Raw genomic sequence first — 25,197 nt, forward strand, 5'->3', positions numbered from 1 at the left:
AACATGGATTTGTGCATGGAAGGTCATGTTTGACAAATCTTATTGAATTTTTTGAAGAGGTTACAAGGAAAGTTGAGAGGGTAAAGCAGTGGATGTTGTCTATATGGACTTCAGTAAGGCCTTTGACAAGGTTCCGCACGGAAGGTTAGTTAGGAAGGTTCGATTGTTAGGAATTAATATTGAAGTAGTAAAATGGATTCAACAGTGGCTGGATGGGAGATGCCAGAGAGTAGTGGCGGATAACTGTTGGTCAGGTTGGAGGCCGGTGACTAGTGGTGTGCCTCAGCGATCTGTACTGGGTCCAATGTTGTTTGTCATTTACATTAACGATCTGGATGATGGGGTGGTAAATTGGATTAGTAAGTATGCAAATGATACTAAGGTAGGTGGCATTGTGGATAATGAAGTAGGTTTTCAAAGCTTGAACAGAGATTTAGGCCAGTTAGAAGAGTGGGCTGAAAGATGGGAGATGGAGTTTAATGCTGAGAAGTGTGAGGTGCTACATTTTGGTAGGAATAATCCAAATAGGATATACATGGTAAACGGCAGGGCATTGAAGAATGCAGTAGAACAGAGTGATCTAGGAATAATGGTGCATAGTTCCCTGAAGGTGGAATCTCATGTGGATAGGGTGATGAAGAAAGCTTTTGGTATGTTGGCCTTTATAAATCAGAGCATTGAGTATAGGAGTTGGGATGTAATGTTAAAATTGTACAAGGCATTGGTTAGGCTGAATTTGGAGTATTGTGTATAGTTCTAATCACTGAATTATAGGAAAGATGTCAGCAAAATAGAGAGTACAGAGAAGATTTACTAGAATGTTACCTGGGTTTCAGCACCTAAGTTACAGGGAAAGGTTGAACAAGTTAGGTCTTTATTCTTTGGAGTGTAGAAGGTTGAGGGGGGACTTGATAGAGGTATTTAAAATTATGAGGGGGATAGATAGAGTTGACGTGGATAGGCTTTTTCCATTGAGAGTAGGGGAGATTCAAACAAGAGGACATGAGTTGAGAGTTAGGGGGCAAAAGTTTAAGAGTAACATGAGGGGGAATTTCTTTACTCAGAGAGTGGTAGCTGTCTGGAACGAGCTTCCAGTAGAAGTGGTAGAGGTAGGTTCGGTATTGTCATTTAAAGTAAAATTGGATAGGTACATGGACAGGAAAGGAATGGAGGGTTATGTGCTGAGTGCGGGCCAGCAGGACTAGGTGAGAGCAATTGTTGGGCACGGACTAGAAGGGCTGAGGTGGTCTGTTTCTGTGCTGTAATTGTTATATGTTATATATATGTTTTGCTGAAAAAACTGCAAAGGGCTGTAGACTCAGCCAGCACCATCATGGGCATTAGCCACCCCAGCATCAAGGACATCTTCAAAAGGTGATGCCCCAAAAAGGTGGCATCCATCATTAAGGACACTTTCTTCCAGGACATACCTTGTTCTCATTGTTATAATCAGAGAGGAGATATGGGAGCCTCTTTCACCACTATCATCTGTCTCCTATGGTCAGGCCAATCCTGATTCTAATCCACTAGGTCTCTGTGGATCTCATGCACATCAATCCTCTGGATCAATGACCTGATCGCTCGCAGTATGAGGGGTACATCACACAGAAGGTCAAGGCTGTACTGGAACTTGGATGTTCTTCAGTAACTTGGCCACATTCACAAGTGCATATGGGTGGCAGTGACAATAACCATAGCTTATATAATCGTACTCAAAGTGGGCAACTGCATCACCCAAATTGAAGAGGCACATTCTACATGGGATGTGCCCACACCACCAGGTTCAGGAACAGTTATTACCCCTCAACCTTCAGGCTCTTGAACCAGAGGGGATAACTTCAATCTCCCCTACACTGAACTGTTCCCACAACCAATGGACTCACTTTTAAGGACTATATAATTAGTGTTCTTGATATTTATTGCTTATTTATTATTATTTTTATTTTCTTTTTTCACTTGGAGTTTGTTGTCTTTTGTGCAGTTCCTGTGGACTGGAGGGTAGCTAATGTTATCCCACTTTTTAAGAAAGGAGGGAGAGAGAAAACAGGGAATTATAGATCAGTTAGGCTGACATCAGTGGTGGGGAAGATGCTGTTGCCAATTATAAAAGATGAAATAGCCGTACATTTGGATAGCAGTAACAGGATCGGTCCAAGTCAGCATGGATTTATGAAGGGGAAATTATGCTGGACTAATCTTCTAGAATTTTTTGAAGATGTAACTATGAAAATGGTCAAGGGAGAGCCAGTGGATGTAGCGTACCTGGACTTTCAGAAAGCCTTTAATAAGATCTCACATAGGAGATTAGTGGGCAAAATTAGAGCACATGGTATTGGGGGTAGGGTACTGACATGGATAGAAAATTGGTTGGCAGAGAGGAAACAAAGAGTAGGGATTAATGGGTCCCTTTCAGAATGGCAGGCAGTGACTAGGGGTACCGCAAGGCTCGGTGCTAGGACCACAGCTATTTACAATATACATTAATTATTTAGATGAAAGGATTAAAAGTAACATTATCAGATTTGCACATGACACAAAGCTGGGTGGCAGTGTGAAATGTGAGGAGGATGTTATGAGAATGCAGGGTGACTTGGACAAGTTGGGTGAGTGGGCAGATGCATGGCAGATGCAGTTTAATGTGGATAAATGTGAGGTTATCCACTTTGGTGGCAAGAACAGGAAGGCAGATTACTATCTGAATGGTGTCAAGTTAGGAAAAGGGGAAGTACAACAAGATCTAGGTGTCCTTGTTCATCAGTCACTGAAAGTAAGCATGCAGGTACAGCAGGCAGTGAAGAAAGCTAATGGCATGTTGGCCTTCATAACAAGGGGAGTTGAGTATAGGAGCAAAGAGGTCCTTCTGCAGTTGTACAGAGCCCTGGTGAGACCACACTTGGAGCACTGTGTGCAGTTTTGGTCTCCAAATTTGAGGAAGTACATTCTTGCTATTGAGGGAGTGCAGCGTAGGTTCACAAGGTTAATTCCCGGGATGGTGGGACCGTCATATGTTGAAAGATTGGAGTGACTGGGCTTGTTTACGCTGGAATTTAGAAGGATGAGAGGGGATCTGATTGAAACATATAAGATTATTAAGTGATTGGACATGCTAGAGGCAGGAAACATGTTCCTGATGTTGAGGGAGTCCAGAACCACAGGACACAGTTTAAGAATAAGGGGTAGGCCATTTAGAACAAAGCTGAGGAAAAACTTTTTCACTCAGAGAGTTGTGGATCTGTGGAATGCTCTGCCTCAGAAGGCAGTGGAGGCCAATTCTCTGGATGCTTTCAAGAAAGAGTTAGATACTCTTAAAGATAGCGGAGTCAGGGGATATGGGGAGAAGGCAGGAATGGGGTACTGATTGTGGATAATCAGCCATGATCACAGTGAATGGTGGTGCTGGCTTGAAGGGCCAAATGGCCTACTCCTGCACCTATTGTCTATTGTACACTGGATGTTGCATTGATTCTATTGTGTTTCTTTTTATCCAGCATGAAAGGCCACCAGAAAATTAATCTCAGAGTAGTATATAGCGACATATAAGTACATTGTTAGCAAATTTACTTTGATCTTTGAGAGTGTTCCGTGACCATAATGCAGAAGGAATTGTGGACTGGGAGAAAAATAGCCCTGTATTCCCTTCTACGTGTCTTGAGCTGTGCTGAAAATGCAACATCACCTCCATCCCCCACAACATCATTTTAGACGTGATGTGTACTCTAGTGTGAAAGGTGCATTAAACTGTAAACTAAGCCTGCTGTTTCCTTAAACCACAAGTGCCACTAATGGAAGGAAGTCTGCAAAACATACAGGTAACGACTGGGCAGGAGGCTAAAAGGTGTGATGTATTTTACATAATTAAAAATAACGTGTGAGCGTGAATATTCAAATTCTACCTCAGATAACGACAGAAATCAGGATAGCTGCTGTTGTGCTACGATACCTGATCGACTGATGTCATTAATGCTGAGGAGCTGACATCCATCATTAAGGACCCCCATCATCCAGGACTTTTGGAAAGATGTCTAGGATATCAGACCATTGGAAAATGACGATGGAGAACTTATAATGGGGGACAAGAAAATAGTGGACAAACTGAATAAGCATTTTGCATCAGTCTTTTCTGTGGAAGACACTAGCAGTATGCCCAAAGTTCAAGAGTCTCAGGATACAGAAGTGAGTACTGTTGCCTTTACTAGGGAGAAGGTGCTTAGGAAGCTGAAAGGTCTAGAGGTAGATAAGTCACCCGGACCAGATGAACTACATCCCAGGGTTCTGAATGTGGTAGCTGAAGAAACTGTGGAGGCATTTGTAATGATCTTTCAAATATCTCGAGATTTTAGCATGGTTCCAGAGGACTTGACAATTTCAAACGTCACTCCACTTTTCAAGAAAGGAGGGAAGCAGAAGAAAGGGTCAGTTAGCCTGACCTAAGTGGTTGGGAAGATGTTGGAGTCAATTACTAAGAATGAGGTTTCAGGGTACTTGGAGGCACATGATAAACTCATGCCAGAGTCAGCATGGTTTCCTTAAGGGAAAATCTTACCTGACAAATATGTTTGAATTCTTTGAGGAAATAACACAGGATAGACACAGGAGAGTCAGTGGATGTTGTTTATTTGGACTTTCAGAACGCTAATGATAAGGTACCACATATGAGGTTGTGGACAAGATAAGAGCCATTGTATTTCAGGAAAGATAGTAGCAAGGATAAAACATTGGTCGACTGGCAGGAGACAAACAGTGGGAATTAGGTGAGCCTTTTCTAGTTGGTGGTGGTGTTCCACAAGGGTCTGTAATGGGACAACTTCTTTTCATATTATATGTCAACCAATTGGATGACAGAATTGATGTCTTTGTGGCAGTTTACAGATGATCCAAAGATAGGTTGAGAGGCAGACAGTGGTGAGGAAGCAGAGAATCTGCAGGACTGACAGATTTGGAGAATGGGCAAATAAGTGGCAGATGGAATAGAGTTGGGAAGTCAGGCACTTTGGAAGAAGGAAAAAGTGTATACTATTTTCTAAATGGGGAGAAAATTCAAAAATCTGAGGTGCAAAGGGACTTGGGAGTCATCATGCAGAATTACCCAAAGGTTAACTTGCAGGTTGAGTCTGTGGTGAGAAAGGCAAATGCAATGTTAGCATTCATTTCAAGAGGACTAGGATATTAAAAGCAAGGATGTAATGCTGAGGCTTTGGCCCCCTTATCTAAGATAGGATGTGCTGAGATTGGAGAAGGTTCAAAGGAGGTTCACGAAAATGGTTTCAGGATTGAAAGGCTTATCATTTGAGGAGATTTTGATAGTTTTGGGCCTGTACTTGCTAAAACTTAGGGTGGGGGGGGGGGGGGAACCTATCGAACGTTGAAAGGCCTTGTAGAGTGGATATGGAGGATGTTTCTTGTAATGGGGGAGGGCACAAACTCGGAATAGAGGGATGTCCATTTAGAACACAAATGAGGAGATGTTTCTTTAGCCAGAGTGTAGTGAATCTGTGGAATTGTGGAGGTCAGGTCATTGGGTGTATTTAAGGCAATGGTTAATGGATTCTTGATAAGTCAAGGTGTGAAAGGCTATTGGCAGAAGACAGGAGAATAGGGTTGAGAGCAAAATGGATCAGCTTTCATCAAATGGCGAAGAAGACTCAATAGGCTGAATGTCCTAATTCAGCTCCTGGACCTTCTCTCTTCTCATTGCTACCATCGAGGAGCAGGTACAGGGGCCTAGAGACACACACTCAACATTTTAGGAACAGCTTCTTTGCCTCCACCATCAGATTTCTGAATGGATAATGAACCCATGTATTATTGTTGTTTACTTTTTTTGCACTACTTATTGACATGGCTATAAGCTGCACTGGGGCCCCACAGGGGACTGTATTGTTTCCCTTCTTGTTTACCCTGTATATCTCAGACTTTAGATACAACACTGAGTCATGTCATCTGTAGAAACTCTCTGATGACTCAGCAATAGTTGGATGTATAAACAGAGGATGGGAGGATGAATATAGAGACCTGGTGGAGGACTCTGTTGAATGGTGCAAGCTGAATCATCTGCAGCTCAACATCAGTAAGACAAAGGAGATGGTGATGGACTTTAGGAAGACTAAGCCTGCACTGCCCCTTTACTAGTGATGGTGAGAACCTACAAGTATCTGGGGGTGCACCTGGATGACAGACTTGAGTGGAGCACCAACACAGACGCCGTGTACAAGAAGGGCCACTGTTGCCTCTATTTCCGGCAGAGACAGGTCCTTTGGAGTATGCAGGCCTCTCCTTCACATGTTCTACCAGTCTGTTGTCACCAGTACAATCTTCTATGTGGTGGTGTGCTGGGGCAATGGCATCAACATGAGTGATGCCAACAGTCTCAATAAACTGATTAAAAAGCCAGACTCTGTTATAGGAGTCAAACTGGACTCACTGGAGGCTGTAGAACAAAGGACCCTATGGTAAATCTGGGCAATTCTGGACAATGTTTCACAACCCCTACGTGCCATCTTGACTGAAGGTGCACTTTTAGTAATAGGCTAAGACAACTGCGCTGCTCCAAAGAGTGCTATATGAGATCATTGTTACCCTTGGCCATTAGGCTCTATAATGAGTCAACCTATAGCCGGGGAAGTGATGGCACCCTTAGTTAGACTGCTTGTGGTAACTTATTTTTTTTAATTCTTTCTTCTTCTTTTCTAATATTTATACCTGTGCACTTGTAATGCTATTGTGACACTGTAATTTCCTTTGGGATCAGTAGAGTATCTACCTAATTTATTTTATATGTATTTCTTATTGAAATTTATAGTTTGCTTATAATTATGTATTGTATTGTACTGCTGCAATGAAACAACAAATTTTGCAACCTACGTCAGCCACATTAAAGCTGATTCTGATTTTGATACAAAGGTTTCTCCAATCCCTTTGTTGGGATGACCAATTCATTGGTGTCACAGTTCATCATGGCTTAGGGCTTATTTTTACTTCGGCTGAAATTAGAACTCTTGTGCATGGATCAGAAATCTTGTACCTAGGCTCTAGTGAGCAGTGTAAGACTACTTACCCTAGCTGACATTCGATAACTGGAAAGGAACAGAAAGGAGGAGGAATTTCTTTCGGCAGATGATGGTGAATCTGTGGAATTCATTGTCATGGATGGCCGTGGAGGCCAAGCCATTGAGTATATTGAAAGTAAGAGGTTGATAGGTTCTTGATTAGTCAGGGAATCAAAGAATGGGGTTGAGAGGGAAAATAAGTCAGCCATGATTGAATGGCAGAACAGAGTTGAATCACCAAATGGCATATTTCATCTCCATTACCTTATGGTCTGTTATTCAGATTACAAGATTATGACAAAGAAAGTCCTGCATTATTCAGTGACGTTCATAAGCTTGTCACATCCAAAAAACACTGATGTATCGTCAATTTTTTAATGTTGGGAATAAGAGTCAATTTGTCCTTATTTACCCACAGAATGTGGGCTTCACTGAAGAAACAGTATTTTCCGTTATGCAGAAGAACACTACAATAAGTCGTGGATACAACCCAGTCCATCACGGGTAAAACCATCCCTACCACTGAGTACATTTACATAGAGCACTGTCACAGGAAAACTTCATCCATCTTCAAGGCCCTCCACCATCTAGGCCAGGGGTGTCAAACTCATTTTAGGTCACGGGCCGGATTGAGCAAAATGCAGCTTCATGCGGGCCGGATCAGTCGGACGCGTGCGAACGCAGCTTTCGTTGCCTCCGTTTTTTCAGCCTGCTCTCATGTGTTTCAGTCTCTGCTATAACTACAAAGTGTTTCACTTTACAAATTCCGTTTCTTATGAAGAAGACTGCCGAGCAAGACTGCTGAATAAACACTAAAAACCCTGAAAACCTGGTACCTGAATAAACTCAGCATTAGCCATATCATACGCCATAGGCGCTTCGATTACTGGGGCCAGCTTTAATAGTAATTAGATATTATCTCGCGGGCCAAAGATAATTCCACTGTGGGCCGGATTTGGCCCGCGGGCCTTGAGTTTGACATATATGATCTAGGCCATTCTTTCTTCTCACTGCTGCCATGAGGAAGGAGGTACAGCCACACCACCAGGTTCAAGAACAGTTATTACCCCTCAACCATTATTCTCTTGAACTAGAGGAGACTGCTTCACACATCCCAACAATGAACTGATTCCACAACTCACTTTCAAATACAGTACTCTACAATTTATGTTCCCAGTATTATTTACTTATTTAATTATTAATTATTATTGATTTTGTATTTGCACAGTTTGTATTCTTTTGCTCATTGTTCGTTTGTTGGTCTTTGTGGGTAGTTTCTGATTGATTCTATTACATTTCTTTGTTGTATTGTGAATGCCTGCAAGAAATTGAATCTCAGGATAGTACACAATGACATACATCCACTTTGATAACAAATTTACTTTGAACTTTTGAGTTAGGGGTAAGGTTAAGTTGAAAAGCAGGGGTTCCCAATCTTTTTTATGACATGAACCCCTGCTATTAACTGAGGGGTCCGTGGACCCAAGTTGAAACCCCAGTTTAGAGACAGGGATGTGGGGAGTACTGTATAGATTTCTGGTCACCACACTATTGCAAGACACCATGAATATCTGATCAAACACGAGGAAATCTGCAGATGCTGGAAATTCAAACAACACACACAAAATGCTGGTGGAACACAGCAGGCCAGGCAGCATCTATAGGGAGAAGCTTCTAACAGCATTTTGTGTGTGTTGTTGTATGAATATCTGATCGATGGAATGTGGCAGACTCTTTGTTATATACAGCGACTGGTGGAGACTGGTCACAGCAACAGTGAAAGACAAGCATGTACTTCCAGCAACACAGCACAGTACACTGATTAGATAAGCCCTCTGGGAACAGTGCAAACGGAAGATAAGAGTGAGATTGTGAAGCTCGAAGGGCATTTTTTCAGTTGGCTGCTATATTTGAGGATGTGTAGATGTTAATTTTTAGTTTCAATTAGTTTTCACATCAGCAGCAAAGCTGCTAATACAACTTTAATTCTGGCCTGTTAGCAACAACTCTAAAAACTGGTTTTCTTTGACAATTTTCCATGTCAAACAAAGTACAAGGATAGTTATGCATCCTGAACTATGGTCCCACAAGATTAAATTTGCAAGAAGATTTAATGTGAGCATCTAAAATGAGCAGGGGATTTGAAACAATCAATAAAGAATATTCTATTTCAAGGAGGAAATGGGCATGATTTTGAAGAAATTCCTGATCTCTGTTCTAAAGGGATATCTCTTGTGTATTCTTAGACTGTGCTGTTTGGTCTTAGACCAGAGGTTCCCAACCTGGGGTCCATGGATGCCTTGCTTAATGGTGTAGAACCATGGCATAAAAAAGGTTATCCTAGACCCTTCCACTACTGGAAATACCAATGTCCTTGAACAGAAAAGCCTACAAAAAGTAGCGAATACAGCCCAGTCCATCCCAGTCCAACACAAATAAAAGGCATTCACAGTGGAACAAAGAAATACAACAGAATCAATGAAAAACTACACACAAACTAAGACTGACAAACAACCAGTGTGCAAAAGAAGACAAACTGCAAATAGTAATAATAAATAATAAATAAATATCCCCTGCTCTTTTCCCAAAACCATCACTACAAACCTAATAACCAAAGCCTGAAGCACGACCTTGACAGACATCTCAACTCGGCGTCATGTTGACTGGAAGTCCATTGTTTTCCATTGTGTGGCAACTAGAAATGCCTACAGTCCTCCCGCTGAGGTTGGACTCACATTTTATAAAGTTGTAGTATAACCCTGCAGCTCTTGTATCCAATCCCTTGACTAATGAAGGCCAATATCTCATATGCCTTCTTAACGTCATTACCTACCCACACTGGAATAAAGGCAGTGCTGAAGAGAGAATGTCATAGCCATGTAGGCCACCACATCCACACAACCAGTGGGATCCACTCGTACTAACCTTTGGATTTGTATACCAAGATCCTTCTGTTACTTAGTTTCTTGGGGCCTTATCGTTCATGGTGTGTTTCCGAATCTCATTAATACTTCCTAAATGTATTGGCTCACCGTTACCTTTCTCCCGGGGGCTGGGGGGATCAAGAACTAGAGGGCAAAGGTTTCAGGTGAGAAGGGGGAGATTTTATAGGAACCTGGAAGTCAACTTTTTCCATCCAGAGGATGGTCAGTATATGGAATGAGCTGCCAGAGAAAGTGGTTGAAGCAGGCATGCTAAGAAGATTTTAAAGCAGGAACTAGAGGGCATAGTTTTCAGGCGAGAAGGGAGAGATTTAATTGGAACTTGAGGGACAACTTTTAAATCTCTCAGACTGTAGACCCTAAAGAGGATAGTAAAAAGCAACCAAGAGGATCACCAGGGTCTTCCTTCCCCTGATTTATAACATTTGCTGTTAACATTGTAGACTAAAGGCCCAAAGCACCCACCACTCATCCCACAATCTCTTTCACCCACTACCGTCAGGATGGAGGTACAGGAGCATCAGGACTAAGACTGCCAGACTGGGTAACAGTCTCAGTCTCTGAGACTAATGAATACCCTGCCACCACCGAGGTCTTATCGCCTCGATAGAGAGCTGTTTACTGTATACTGTTTACCTGTACCACACTTCACATGTATTTTGAATTACTTATTTATGGTAATATTTTGTCTTATGTTCCCTGTGTGATGTATGTTTTATGGGTGCACCATGCTCTGGAGGAATGTTGTTTTGTTGTACATACGTACAACAATTGATAATAAACTAGAACTTGAACATTTATAACCAGAGGATATATGGAATGAGCTACCAGAGTAAAGGGTTGAAACAGGTACATTAACAACATTTATAAGATATGCAGACAGGTACATGGATTGGAAAGGTCGACCTGGCAAAATATTCCCCAGGCACTTCACAGGAGCATTAATAAGCAATGTGAGCTGAGAGAGGAGAATGCTACGATGTTTGACAAGGTTACACTCGGGAGACTGGTCCAAGAATAGTTTTGTACCTGTGGTACAGAACAGTTTGGCAAATTGGATCTGAAAATTCCTTGGTGATAGACAACAGAGGAAGATGGCATGACCAGTTAGAGAACAGATTCAAGATTCAAGATTGTTTGTGTCATTTCCAATACACAAGTGTAAAGGGGAACAAAATCATTGTTTTCCAGATCCGATGCAGCACAAAAAATAAGATAAGGATAACGATACTAATAAAAAACACAATAAATATTAATATGTAAGATAACATAAATAAATAGATTAATTGTATGCCCATAAAGTGATGCTAGACACAGGAGTGTCTGTACATGAAGTGACTGACAGGAAATTATAAAGTAGTGGTGGTTGGGGGTGTGGAGAGGTGGGTTACGGAGTGGAGGTGTTAATCAGCTTTACTGCTTGGGAAAAGTTATTGAGTCTGGTGGGCCTGGCGTGGATGCTACACAGCATCCTCTTTGATGGGAGTGGGATAAGCAGTCTACGAGCAGGGTGGGGGGGGGGGACCCTTCATGATGACAATGGCCTTTTTTGTGCACCTTTCTGTATATATGTCCTTGATGGTGGGTAGGCTGGTGCCAGTGATGTGTTGGGCAGTTTTGACTACCCATTGTAGAGCCTTCCCGTCTGCCACATATGCAGTTTCTATACCAAGCAATGATGCAGTATAAAAGGATGCTCTCAACTACTCATCTGTAGAATGATGTGAGTATAGATGTGCAAAGTTCTGCTCTCTTCAGCCCCCTCAGAAAGTAAAGGCATTGGTGAGCTTTCTAGGTGTGTAGGATTGTGTTCTGGGTCTATGAGAGGTTGTGGAAGATCAGGGCAGTAAGGATCAACGTTATATACCATATACATTTACATGTATTAGGAATTTACTGTGGTGTGTTGGTCAGGGTGTGACATGCAACAAAAAACAACATTCAACAAGTGTAAAGAATAAAGAATTATATAAAAAATAAAGTCAGAGGTTAAAGTACAGATATGGAATAAAATGTGCATAAATACATAAATACCAGCAAGTATTTACATGTAAACGGCTTTATAAAAGTGGGTTAGTGTTTACAGATTTCAAGTGATGACCTTTATGTAAATGTAAGAGGTATGTTTAGGAAGTCTGTAAGTGAATTGATGGAGGTGTATAGGATGATAAGAGGAACAGATTGAGTGGACAGCCAGAGTCCTTTCCCAGGGCAGATTAACCATGATCTAGTACAACGAAAAGCCAGCTGGTGGTGCAGTGGCATCTGCATTAGATTTCGAAGTAGGTGGTCCCCGGTTCAAATCCAGATGCTTTCTATCCATGTTGGGTTGACTTTGAGCGAGCAACTCAGCCTTGTAAAGAACAAGACAAATGGTAAAGAACTGGCAAGGTTGACACATGATGTGCCACAAGACGAGGACAGGAACAACAACACTCCAATGATAGATCAAGGACATTAGTTCAATTAATGTATTTTAAAATGAATTACCATAATCCTGATAAGAATTCAAGAACTTGCAGCAGGAGAAGGCCACTCAGAACTCAAGCTTAACTGACCATGATCTTGGCTGATTTGTCTGCATCCAGGAGAAGGACCATTGGTTGAGAGGATCATTGAGGTCTCTCTTCCAGCCACCTGAGATATTTAGCTGGAGTGCAACATATGCAGGGCATTGGGAGAGCGGAGTGGAGGCTTCGGGATTCTGATGTTGCTATCACTCATTCTATGGGGTTTCTTCACAAACATGAGAAAATCTGCAGATGAAGGGTCTCAGTCCAAACCGTCAACTGTTTACTTTTTTCCATAGATGCTGGCTGGCCTTCTGAGTTCCTCCAGCATTTTGTGTGTCTTGCTATGGGGTTTCGAGTTTTGTGGATGCCCACAAAGACTAAGAATTTCTGTATACATTCTCTGATATTAAATTGAACTATTTGAACCATCCATCAATCAAGCTCTTTAACCCCCTACCATCAGGCAGAAGGTACCTTAGCATTAGGACAAGGACTGTTAGGATGGGAAACAGCTTCTTCACGCAGGCCATCAGACGACTGAACTCCCTGCCACCAAAACTGTCCCACCACATATGAAGCACCTGTAATGTAATACTGTTTCCTTTTTAACTTATGTCGTGAATGCATCTTATGCTAAATGTCAATCTTCTGGGATACATATATTTATTTGTAGTAATATTGCTTTATGTTTTGTGTGTGTGACTCATATGTACTGTGTTGTGCACCATGACAGGGAGGAACGTTGTTTCATTTGACAGTATACGTATGTACGGTTGAATGACAATGAACTGACTGATTATAAAGCCTAGTGTACTATGGCACAAAACAGGCCATTCAGCCCATCTAGTCCATGCTGAACTGTTATACTTCCTAGTCCAATCGGACTGCACCCAGATCATAATCTTACATACCCATCCCATCCAAAATTCTCTTGAACGTTGCAATCAAACCCATATCCTCCACTTCCACAGGCAGCTCTTTCCACCCTCTGAGCAAAGAAGTTCTCCCTTATGTTCCCCTTGAATATTTTACCTTTCATCCTTAACCTGTGCCCCCTAGTTCTAGTCTCACTCAGTGGAAAAAGCCTGCTTGCATTTACCCTATCTATAGGATTCATAATTTTGTATACCTCTATCAAAATCTCCCCTCATTCCCCTACATTCCAGGGATTAAAGTCCTAACTCTTCAGTCTTCCTCTATAACTCAAGTCCTGGCAATATTCTTGTGTGTGCAACCTGACCAGGATCCACCTTCCAACTATGGTTACCTGTTGGTTGGAGATTCCTGGGGGTAGGGTGCCAAGTCTAAAATCTTCCAGAAGCTGCAGTTCTGCTTTAAGACGACTCTGCAAAGCAATGAGAAAGAGAGCTTAAAATAGATACTCAATATTATAAATAAAAACTTACAGAGGCCAACTGCCATAAGCTCTGTTGCTAGTTATAACATAGATTGCTGTGCCAGTCTGAGGAATGTTTTCTCTTGCCATGTTTGGTATCAAGCCTGTTTTCTGTCACTCTGTGGGGAAGCTCAAGGATAGTATAAGGAATCTCCTGCTTGTAGTATGAAGCCATTACGTCCCAGTAAGAGCTCCAAGTGCCAAGAGGCCTACTTAAAACATAGAACGATACAGCACAGTACAGGTCCTCTGTCCCACATTATTGTGCTAAGTCAAGTAAAGTTTATTGCTATTTAGCTATATACATGTATATGACTAATATAACCATATAATGTATAGAGAAACGAGACGGTATAAAGACAGTACTACACGTAACACACATATAACGCACATGATAACTTATGAAGGTAAGGATAAAATCTACAGAGGAATCGCACATAAATAACAAACTGAAGTGCATTAATATTAAATATTGTTCGGTACAGAACAGATTAACCAGTGACACTTCAAATGCGATGCAAAACCTAATGGCCTGGGGGAAGAAGCTGTTCTTATCCTGACTAATCTTGTTTTTATACATCAGTGTCCTGCCTATGGTAGAAAGTCAAAGAGGATGCTGGATGGATGGGCAAGAACCTTAATAATACTAAGGGCCCTGCGTATGCAACGCTCCTGATAAATTTCCCTAATGGATGTAGGGAGACCCCTATGACCCTCTCAGCTGTTCTCACAGTCCTTTGTAGGGACTTAGACCATAAGACAAAGGAGCAGGTCAGCCATTTGGCCCATCGAGTCTGCTCCGCCATTTTATCATGAGCTGATCCATTCTCCCATTTAGTCCCACTCCCCCGCCTTCTCACCATAACCTTTGATGCCCTGGCTGCTCAGATATTTCTGGTCCAATGCACGGCTGCTCCCATACCAGATGGAGATGCAACTTGACAGGACGCTCTCAATGATGCTCCTGTAAAATGCCTTTGCTTGAGGGGAGCCTTGCTTGCCTCAATCTTCTTTGTAAGTGGAGGTACTACTGTGCCTTCATGTTCAAGGAGGTGATATTAAGAGACCAGTTGAGGTGAACTTCCAGGAACTTGGTGCAATTAACTCTCTCTACAGAGAAGCCATATATTCGCAGACGGGAACGGATTGTCTGCATCTTCCTGAAGTCCACAATGATTTCCTTGGTCTTCTCCACAATCAAGCTTAGGTTGTTCTTCTCACACCAATCCACCAGTACTTCCACTTGCCCTCTATACACTGTCTCATCAACACTCTTGATAAGGCCAACCACTGTTGTGTCATCTGCAAACGACGACACAGTTTGAGCTGAATCCTGCAACAGTCATGCATCAGCAAGGCTGAGCACACAGGCTGGGGGAGTGTCAGTGTTCAGAGTAATGGGACCAGAGATGTTGCTGCCCACATGGACTGACTGTGGCCTTACTATTAATAAGTCCAGTATCCAATTGCAGAGGGAGGTGTTGAGACCCAGCGAGGACAGTTTCCCCATCAGCTTCTGGGGTATGATGGCTTTGAATGTTGAACTAAAGTCTATAAACAGCAGTCTGGCAGATTAAACCCCATTTTCCAGGTCTAACCTTTTAACCTACGCTAAGCTAAACCTAACTTTTTTCTGATACCCCTCCATTTTTCTGTCATCCGTGTGCCTACCTAAAAGTATCTAAGATGTCCCTAATGTATCTGCCTCTACCACCACCCCGGCAGGGAATTCAACAAACTCAGCACTCTCTGCTTGAGAAATTTACCTCTGACATCCCACCCTCCCTATACATTCCTCTGATCATTTTACAATTCTGCACCATTGTTTTAGCCATTGCTGCCCTGGGAAAGTCACTGGCTGTCCGCAGTACCTATGCCTCTTATCATCTGGTACATCTCTAACAAGTCACCTCTCATCCCTCTTTGCTCCAAAGAGAAAAGCCCTAGCTTACTCAGCCTATCCCCATGAGACATGCTCTCCAATCCAGGCAGCATCCTGGTGAATCTCCTCTGCGCCCTCTCTGAAAGCACTCTCTACCATGCACAATCCTTACTGATTTGATTTGGCACACATGATGTATTCACTGTATATTTTGATGTACATGTAACAAATTAGGCTGATCTTATCTTACTTCTACTCCTGTTTCTATGCATGCAACTAGAAATGTTGATAAATGTTGATAAATACTGGCTTTGTCAGCTATGCTCAAATTACAAAGAAACAAATTTGAAAAACAAACTAATTTATGGAATACCATCATCATGTGCTGTGTCGTATGACACGGGCCATCATGGGGTCTTACCATCACCATGATTGTTCTTGGCAAATTTTTCTACAGAAGTGGTTTGCCATTGCCTTCTTCTGGGAAGTGTCTTAAAAAGACGGGTGACCCCGGCTATTATCAATACTCTTCAGAAATTGTTTGCCTGGCATCAGTGGTCACATAACCAGGGCATTGATTACTCAGTTTCTAAATGAGTGTACTACTCCGGTCGAGCATTTTGCATTACCATTGCTGCTTCTGTGGGATAATCCAGTACCATTTAGAATCACAGAGAATACAGCATGGAAGCTGGCCCTTCAGCCCATCTAGTCCATGCTGAACTGTGATTTCCCATATCGGCATCAACCTGCACCTGGGCCATAGGCCTCCATACCTTTCCCATCCACGTACAATCTAAACTTATCATCAATATTTCAATTGAACTCATATCTACCACTTCCACTGGCAGCTCGTTCCACTCTCTCACCACCTTCTGAGTGAAGCGGTTTCCCCTCAGGCTCCCCTTAACCCACAACCTCTACTTCTAGTCTCACTCAACATCAGTGGAAAAAGCCTGCTTGCATTTACCATTTCTAAACCCCACATAATTTGTATACCTCTATCTCCTAAACTCCAGGAAATAACATCCTAACCTATTCAACATTTTCTTATAACTCAGGTCCTCTAGTCCCAGCAACATTCTTGTAAATTTTCTCTGTACTCTTTCCATCTTAATTTAATCTTTTCCAGACTCATCAAAAACAGTTGCTTTCCCCAAGCAGTAAGGCTGATCAACACCTCCACCCACTAACCCACCCCTCCACACCCCAAACCACCATTACTTTATCATTTCCTATCAGTGACACATTATGTAGATATTTGTATGCCTAGCCATCACTTTATGGATATACAATCAATCATATGTAGAAGCTATCATATGTATTTATATTTATTGTGTTTTTAAATTATTGTGTTCTTTATCATAGAGCCATGGAAAAAGTACAGCACAGAAACAGACCCTTTGGCAAACTTAGTCCATGCTGAACTTTTTAATCTGTCTACTCCCATCGACCTGCACCGGGACCATCGCCCTCCATACCCCTGCCATCCATGTGCTTATCCAAACTTCTCTTAATCATTGAAATTGAGCTCACATGCACTACTTGTGCTGGAAGCTCGTCCCACACTCACAAGGCCCTCTTAGTGAAGAAGTTTCCTCTCATGTTCCCCCTTTAAACTTTTCACCTTTTACCCTTAACCTACAATCTCTGGTTATAGTCCCACCCAACTTCAGTGGAAAAAACCTGTTTGCATTTACCCTATCTATATCCCTCATAATTTTGTATACCTCTATCAATCTCCTCTCAATCTTCTACGTTCCAAAGAATACAGTCCTAACCTATTCAATCTTTCCCTATAACTCAGGTCCTCCAACCCAGCAACATCCTTGTAAATTTTCTCTGTACTCTTTCAACCTTGTTTACATCTTTCCTGTAGGCAGGTGACCAAAGTTGCACACAATACTCCAAATTAGGTCTCACCAATGTTTTATAGAATTTCAACATAACATCCCAACTCCTGTACCCAGTGCATTGATTTATGAAGGCCCATGTGCCAAAAGTGTTTTTTCGATCCTACCTACCTGTGACACCATTTTGATGGAATTATGGATCTGTATTCCCCGATCTCTCTGTTCCACTGCACTCCTCAGTGACCTACCACTCACCATGTAAGACATACCCTGGATGGTCCTCTCAAAGTGTATCACTTCATACTTGTGAACTTGTGGCTCAAATCAGTACAAAGAGGTATGATCTACTGGCCATTACAGAGACGTGGCTGCAGGGTGGAGAGGATTGGGAATTATCCAAAGATATAAGGTAATACAGAAGGATAGGCAGGAAGGTAAGGGAAGTGGGGTAGTGCTCTTAATTAAAGATGACAGCAGGGTGATAGTGAGAAACAATATAAGATCTAAGGAGCAGAATGTTGAATCCATCTGGGTAGAGATTAGGAATAGTAAAGGGAAAAATCACTGGTGGGAGTTGTTTATTGGTTACTGAATGACAACATTACAGTGGCACAGGCAATGAACAGAAATATTTGTGGCATGTAAGAATGGAACAGCAGTTATAATGGGGGACATTAACTTGCACATAGATTGGGTGAATCAACTTGGTCGAGGCAGTCTTGAGGAGGACTTTATAGAAGGCATCTGTGATGGCTTTCTTGAACAGCATGTTACTGAACCTACAAGGAAACGCTATCTTAGATCTGGTCCTGTACAGTAAGACAGGTAAAATTAGTGATCTTGTAGTTAGGGATCCTCTTGGAAAGAGTGATCACAGTTTGATTGAATTTCTCATACAACTGGAGGGTGCAATAGATCAACCTAAAACCAGTGTATTATGTTTCAACAATGGAGACTACAATGGGATGAGGGAGGATTTGGATAGTCTAGACTGGGAACACAGACTATATGGTGGGACAGTTGAGGAACTATGGAAGACTTCCAAAGAGATTTTTCACGGTGCTCAACAGAAGTATATTTCAGTTAGGAAAGCAAGGACAGTAAGGGTGGGGAGAGCCAGCCTTGGACAACTAAGAAAATAAAGGAAGTCATCAAACTAAAAACTTGTGAATACAAAGTTGTCAAGAGTAGTTGGAAACTGGAAAATAGGGAAAACTTCAAAAAGCAACAGAGAACCACAAAGCGAGCAATAAAGAAAGGGAAGATAGATTATGAAAATAAACTAGCACAAAATATAAAAACAAATAGTAAGAGTTTTTATAATTATATAAAATGGAGAAGGGTGGCCAAAGTGAATGTCGGTTCTTTGGTGGAGGAGAAGGGGGAATTGATATTGGGGAATGAAGAATCGATATTGGGTTGGCTGTTGGTGTAGTGGCATCAGCACTGGACTTCAAAGCAAATGGTCCCAAGTTCAAATCCAGCCGGATCCCAACCTGGGCAACAACAGTATCTGCGTGGAAGAAAGGTCTGGCAATCTACTTCCATAGCTTACCATGAAAATCTTATGGACCCTATGGTCCATAAGGTCACGAAGAGTCGGATTCGACTAAATGACTGAGCAGTAACAACAAATGAGGAAAAGGTAAACTATTTTGAATAACTATTTTGTTTCAGTCTTCACAGTGGAGGACCCATCTAACATGCCAAAGAGGGATGTTATGGTTGCGATGGGAGTTGAGGACCTCAATACAATATCTATCACTAAAAAGGTAGTGCTGAGCAAACTTGTGGGCCTGAAGATAGATAAGTCCCCTGGTCCTGATGGAATGTATCCCAGTGTACTGAAAGAAATGGCAGAAGTTATAGTAGAGGCTTTGGTGACGATTTACCAAAATTCTTTGGACTCTGGGCAGGTCCCAACAGATTGGAAGATGGTGAATGTCACACCACTGTTCAAAAAAGGATGTAGATAAAAGGTAGGTAACTATAGGCCAGTTAGTTTAACATCTGTAGTTGGGAAAATGCTTGAAGCTATCATTAAAGAAGAAATAGTGAGGCATCTGGAAAGAAAAGGATGTATCAGACAGGTGCAGCATGGATTCAGCAAAGGCAGGTCCTGTTTGACAAACTTACTGGAGTTCTTTGAGGATATAACAAGTGCATTTGATGGGGGGGGGGCAGATGGACATTATTTACTTGGATTTCCAAGAGGCATTCGATAAGGTGCCACATAAAAGACTTATCCATAAGATAAGGATGCATAGAGTTGGGGGTGATGTATTAACCAATAGAAAGCAGAGAGTTGGGACACATGGGTGTTACTCTAGTTGGCTATCAGTGGTGAGCGGTGTGCTGCAGGGGTCGGTGCTGGTCCACAACTGTTCATGATATACATTAATGCTCTGGAAGAGGAGACCAACTGTAGTGTATCTAAGTTTGATGATGATACTAAATTGAGTGGAAAAGCAAATTGTGCAGAAGATACAGAGAGTCTGCAGAGAGATATAGATAGGTTAAGTGAGTGGGCAAGGGTCTGGCAGATGGAGTACAATGTTGGTAAATGTGTGATCATTCACTTTGGATGGAAAAATGAAAGAGCAGATTATTATTTAAATGGTATGGTGAGGCTGCACCTGGAGTCTGTGTGCAGTTCTGGTCTCCTTACTTGAGGAAGGATATATTGGCTTTGGAGGTGGTGCAGAGGAGGTTCACCAGGTTGATTCCAGAGATGAAGAGAGATTGAGTCATCTGGGACTGTACTCACTGGAATTCAGAAGAATGGGAGGATATCTTATAGAAACAAATAAGATTATGAAAGGGAAGATAAGATAGAGGCAGGAAAATTGTTTCCACTGGTAGGTAAGACAAGAACTGGGGGACATAGCCTCAAGATTTAGGGGAGTAGATTTAGGACAGAGATGAGGAGGAACTGCTTTTCCCAGAGAGTGGTGAATGTGTGGAATTCTCTGCCCATTGAAGCAGTAGAAGCTATCTCAGTAAATATGTTTAAAACAAGGTTGGATATATTTTTGCACAGTAGGGGAATTAATGGTTATGGGGAAAATGCAAGTAGGTGGAGATGAGTCCATGGCCAGATCAGCCATGATCTTATTGAATGGTGGGGCAGGCTCGACGGGCCAAATGGCCGACTCCTGCTCCTATTTCTTAAGTTCTTATGTCTGCATTTAGTATCAAATTTCCCCTCATTCTTCTACACTACAGGGAATAAAATCTTAACCTATTCAACCGTTTCATATAACTCATGTCTTCAAGTCCTGGCAAAATCCTTGTAAAATGTTTCTCTGTATTTTATTCAATCTTATTGATAGTTTTCCTGTAGGTGATCAGAACTACACACAATACTCCAAATTATGCCTCACACAACTCAGCTCTTTTAAGTATTTATTTTGTTTCTGTTAAGTATCTTCCAGTCCCTGAGGAAAGCAACAATGAAATGTATCCATCACTCACACTAGGCAGTGAATTTAGTTCATAGCAATTCTCTAGATGACAATGTTTTTCCTCCTGTCCTTGATTCTTTTGGCAATCAACGAAAAACGTTCTGGTTTGGACAAAAGAAACAGTTTCTACCAGTATCCTTCATGATGTTACAACACACTAAAGTGCTGGAGGAACCGCTGAATGGGTCAGGAAGCATCTGGGTTGGGAAATGGGTAGTCGATGTTTTCAGCTTGAGAATGCTGAACTATTCTGGCATTGACCTCTCAACCCTCTATCAGATCCCCCACAGACTCCAATGCTCTAGACAAAACCAAGTTTGTCCAACCTCTCCTCATGGTTAAGGTACTTGTAGATGCTCACATTGCTTGGCAGAGTATGTTTACCATGCAATGTAAGTTCTTCAGAATCTTACAAATTCAGGAGTAAAATACCTATCTAGGCCATTTAAGAGAAAAAGTAAGAAGTACAAGTTTCTCTCTCTCTCTCTCTCTCTCTCTCTCTCTCTCTCTCTGTCTCTCTCTCTCTCTCTCTCTCTCTCTCTCTCTCTCCTTATACATTGAATTCCAGGTTAATTAAAGATATTCTGGTAAGAAGGTGGTGTGCTCAGATGCAGCGGCCTCTTTGGGTCTAACCAAAGCTGTAATTGTTTGTCTCTTACTGTTTTGTCCTGATTGCAAAATACTGCTGGATATAAAGAACATCAAGTACTGCAGGCCTACCTCACTGGCGAGTTGCTGGATAGCGGTGGAGTTGGCCTTGCTGCACACCGTGTTGAAGCCTGTCTCAGCCTCTCATGGAAGGTGGTGTCAGAGAGGGTGCGTGGAGCGTGGTCCAAAGGACTGTGCGGGTGATTATCTTGGACATTTTATTGTGATTGCAAGACTCTGTTGGACACTGGTTCATTGGTGAGACCGATGGCAGGAAAGCTGCGTTGCCTTGGGTGATGTGTGGATAAGGTCCTCATTGCCTGTTGTGACCACCAGGACAGATGGTGCTGGAGCTGGCTAGGCACTGCTGGATTCCATACTGGGTTGGGGGCAGGTCCCTCCCATCAATGCTGCCCTACAGTATTCACTAGGTGGAAGGTAAGCTCCATTGTGTTCATCTGTGGTTGCACTTGCGCAAGATGAGAACAGCAGGGGGCTTGTTCTTGCAGAAATGTGGCTTCAGGACAACATCCAAGCACCATCAATCTACCGGCCACAACATTCAGCAACCTGGGCTATATTATATTTTATATATTTTTGTTTTATAATGGTATGTTTCTCTGCTAAAGTAACTACTGTATGTGTGTTATATGTGTGGTGCTCACAATTGCCATGCTGACAGCACATGGCATTCATGAACTACATCAAGGGATGGCCAGGGATAAGCTCATTAGAATGGAAAAGTCTACAGAAAGTGGTGGATCCACCACGTGAAAAGCCCTCCCCACCACTGAGCGTACATACTAGGAACGCTGTCACGAGAAAACAGCATCCATCATCAAGGATCCCCACCATCCAGGTCATGCTCTCTTGTTGCCGGTGCCATTGGGAAGGAGGGACAGGAGCCTTAGATCTCGCACAACCGGGTTCAGGGACAGTTATCACCCTTCAACTATTTGGCTCTTGAACCAGCATAGATAAATTCACTCAACACTGAACTGATTCCACAAACGATAGACTCACTTTCAAGGAGTCTACACCTCACGTATTATTTATTCATTTGTTTGCACAGTTTGCCTTCTTTTGCACATTGGTTGCTTATCCGTCTTTGTGTGTAGTTTTTCAATGATTCTATTTTATCTCTCTGATCTACTGTCAATGCCTGTAAGAAAATGTATCTCAAGTAGTAGACTTTTTTGCAGGCTTTTGCCTTTCCCATTTCAGACAGAGGGTTTATGAACTGTCGCCTCTTTACAGGAAGGATATGGAGGTTTTGGAGATAGCACCAGAGGTAATAAAGGCATAACACTGTCCTCATCGCACATATTAGGGTAGACAGAGCACTTTAAAACTTGCCTTTTGCTCCTCAAAGAAATACCACACTGTGTAGAGAACAATTAGCATTTCCAGAACGATGAAGGGCCTTCGCTGGGCCACAGTCAGGTAAAGTTGATAATCAAAGCAGAGGGCATAATTTTACGGTGACAGGAGGAAAGTATAAGGGGGATGTCAGAGGTAGGGTTTTTTCTACACTGAGTGGATGGAATGCGTTGCCAGGGATGGTGGCAGAGGCAGATACATTGTGGAATGAAAAATAGAGGGCTATGTGGGTGGAGAGGGTTAGACTGATCTTGGAGTAGGTTAACCAGCTGGCACAAAGTTGCGGATTGAAAGGCGTGCAATGTGCTGTAATGTTCTATGTTCTATAGGGAGGTACTAAGGTAGTTCATTGCCACAAGTGGCTGTGGAGGTCAAGTCATTGGGCATATTTAAAGTAAAAGTTGATAGGTTTGATTAGTCAGGGCATCAAAGGGTACTGGGCGAAGGCAGGAGAATGGGGTTGAGAAGGATAATAAATCAGCTATGATGGAATGGTGCAGCATATTTGATGGGCCAAATGGCCTAATTCTGCTTCCATATCTTATGGCCTTATGTCCAAATGCTTGTTGAAGAGGTGAGTATAAGGACTCTCTATAGATTAATGGAGTAAATTCAAACTCTCGACAGCTGCAGGGGTGGGATCCAAACTCCTGAATTTACCACATTCGATTGTACAAATGGTGCTTTAATCTCCTCTTTGAACAAACATTTGCACACACCAAAACATTTCCCTTTGATTGTCAATTATAGTCCTGAGAATTCCCTTGACTGTTTTTGATGCTAGATATACAATCAGTGGCCACTTTAAGAGATATACCTGCTTGTTATTGCAAATACCTGTATCTAATCAGTCAATCATGTGGCAGCAACTCCATGCATAAAAGCTTGCAGACACGGCCAAGAGGTTCAGTTGTTGTTCAGACCAAACATCAGTATGAGGGAAAAATGTGATCTAGGTGACTTTGACCAAGGTGGAATGATTGTTGGTGCCAGACAGAATTTAAGTATCTCATAAACTGCTGATCTCCTGGGATTTTCAAGCACAACTGTCCCTAGAGTTTGCGGAGAATGGTGTGAAAAACAAAAACATCCAGTGAGTGGCAGTTCTGTGAGCTTTGTTAAAGAAGAGGTCAGAGGAGAATGGCCAGACTGGTTCAAGCTGAGTAACTCAAATAACCATGCATTATAACAGTGGTGTGCATAAGAGCATCTCTGATTGCGCAGCATGTTGAACCTTGAAATGGATGGGCTACAACAGCAGAAGACCACAGACATGTGGTTACTTTATTAAACTACTGGAGGAATCTAATAGTGTGGCCACCAAGTGTCTAACTGGAGTTTGTTCTGAAAGTAGGGTTGGTTAGGATGAAGCAAGCGAGGGTAGCACAGTGGTGTATGGCAGCACGGTAGCATAATGATTAGCACAATGCTTTACAGTACTAATGACCCAGGTTCAATTCCCACCACTGCCTGTAAGGAGTCTGTACTTTCTCCCCGTGACCGCGTGGGCTTCCTCCCACAGTCCAAAGACTTACTGGTTGTTAGGTTAATTGGTTATTGTAAATTCTCCTGTTATTAGGCCAGTGTTAAATCGGGGGTTGCTGGACAGCACGGCTCAAAGGGCCTGTTCTGCGCTGCATCCCAATAAATAATTGATAAATGTATATGAGGGAAAGCACTGAGGCAGCGCTCTTGGAGTTGTAGGAATAGTGAGGTAGGGAGACTCTGAATCATCCAGGGATTTAAGTAGGAGTACGAGGCATTCTTAAAGAAAATATCATTGAAATGGGAGCCAACATAGATCTCCAAGTTCACAGTTGATAGTGTGAACTCAACTTGGCATGAATTAAGTTTCAAATTGTCAAATAAAACTTAATCCTTATAGTCTCTGCCAGTAGTGTGTCCAGAAGCACGGGACTCATGCACATTTCTTTTGTACTTTAATTATAAATATCACCAAATTTTCACCTCGCTGACTCTTCAGCACCTCTGCCCTCATCAGGGCTCAGTGGGAGACGGATTCTTTTCACTTCGGTACTGATCCTTAGGAGCTGGTCTGAAATTAGTTCTCTT

General features: G+C 42.2%; 1 protein-coding gene across 4 annotated transcripts in view; it reads right to left on the reverse strand.

Annotated features, from left to right (window-relative positions):
* The window catches only part of LOC140726113 (sideroflexin-5-like), a 263,726-nt gene that overhangs the window by 210,717 nt on the left and 27,812 nt on the right, over positions 1 to 25,197 (reverse strand). For all 4 annotated transcript variants that reach the window (XR_012098576.1, XR_012098577.1, XM_073042065.1 and 1 more), the window contains exon 3: positions 13,769 to 13,846. Coding sequence is in view for 2 of the 4 variants with exons in the window: in XM_073042065.1 (XP_072898166.1) it covers positions 13,769 to 13,846 (78 nt within the window). In the remaining 2 variants the exon portion in view is untranslated. The remainder of the gene's footprint in view (positions 1 to 13,768; positions 13,847 to 25,197) is intronic.

Source organism: Hemitrygon akajei, chromosome 4, assembly GCF_048418815.1.
Source record: "Hemitrygon akajei chromosome 4, sHemAka1.3, whole genome shotgun sequence".
In the NCBI taxonomy this organism is placed as follows: Eukaryota; Metazoa; Chordata; class Chondrichthyes; order Myliobatiformes; family Dasyatidae; genus Hemitrygon; species Hemitrygon akajei.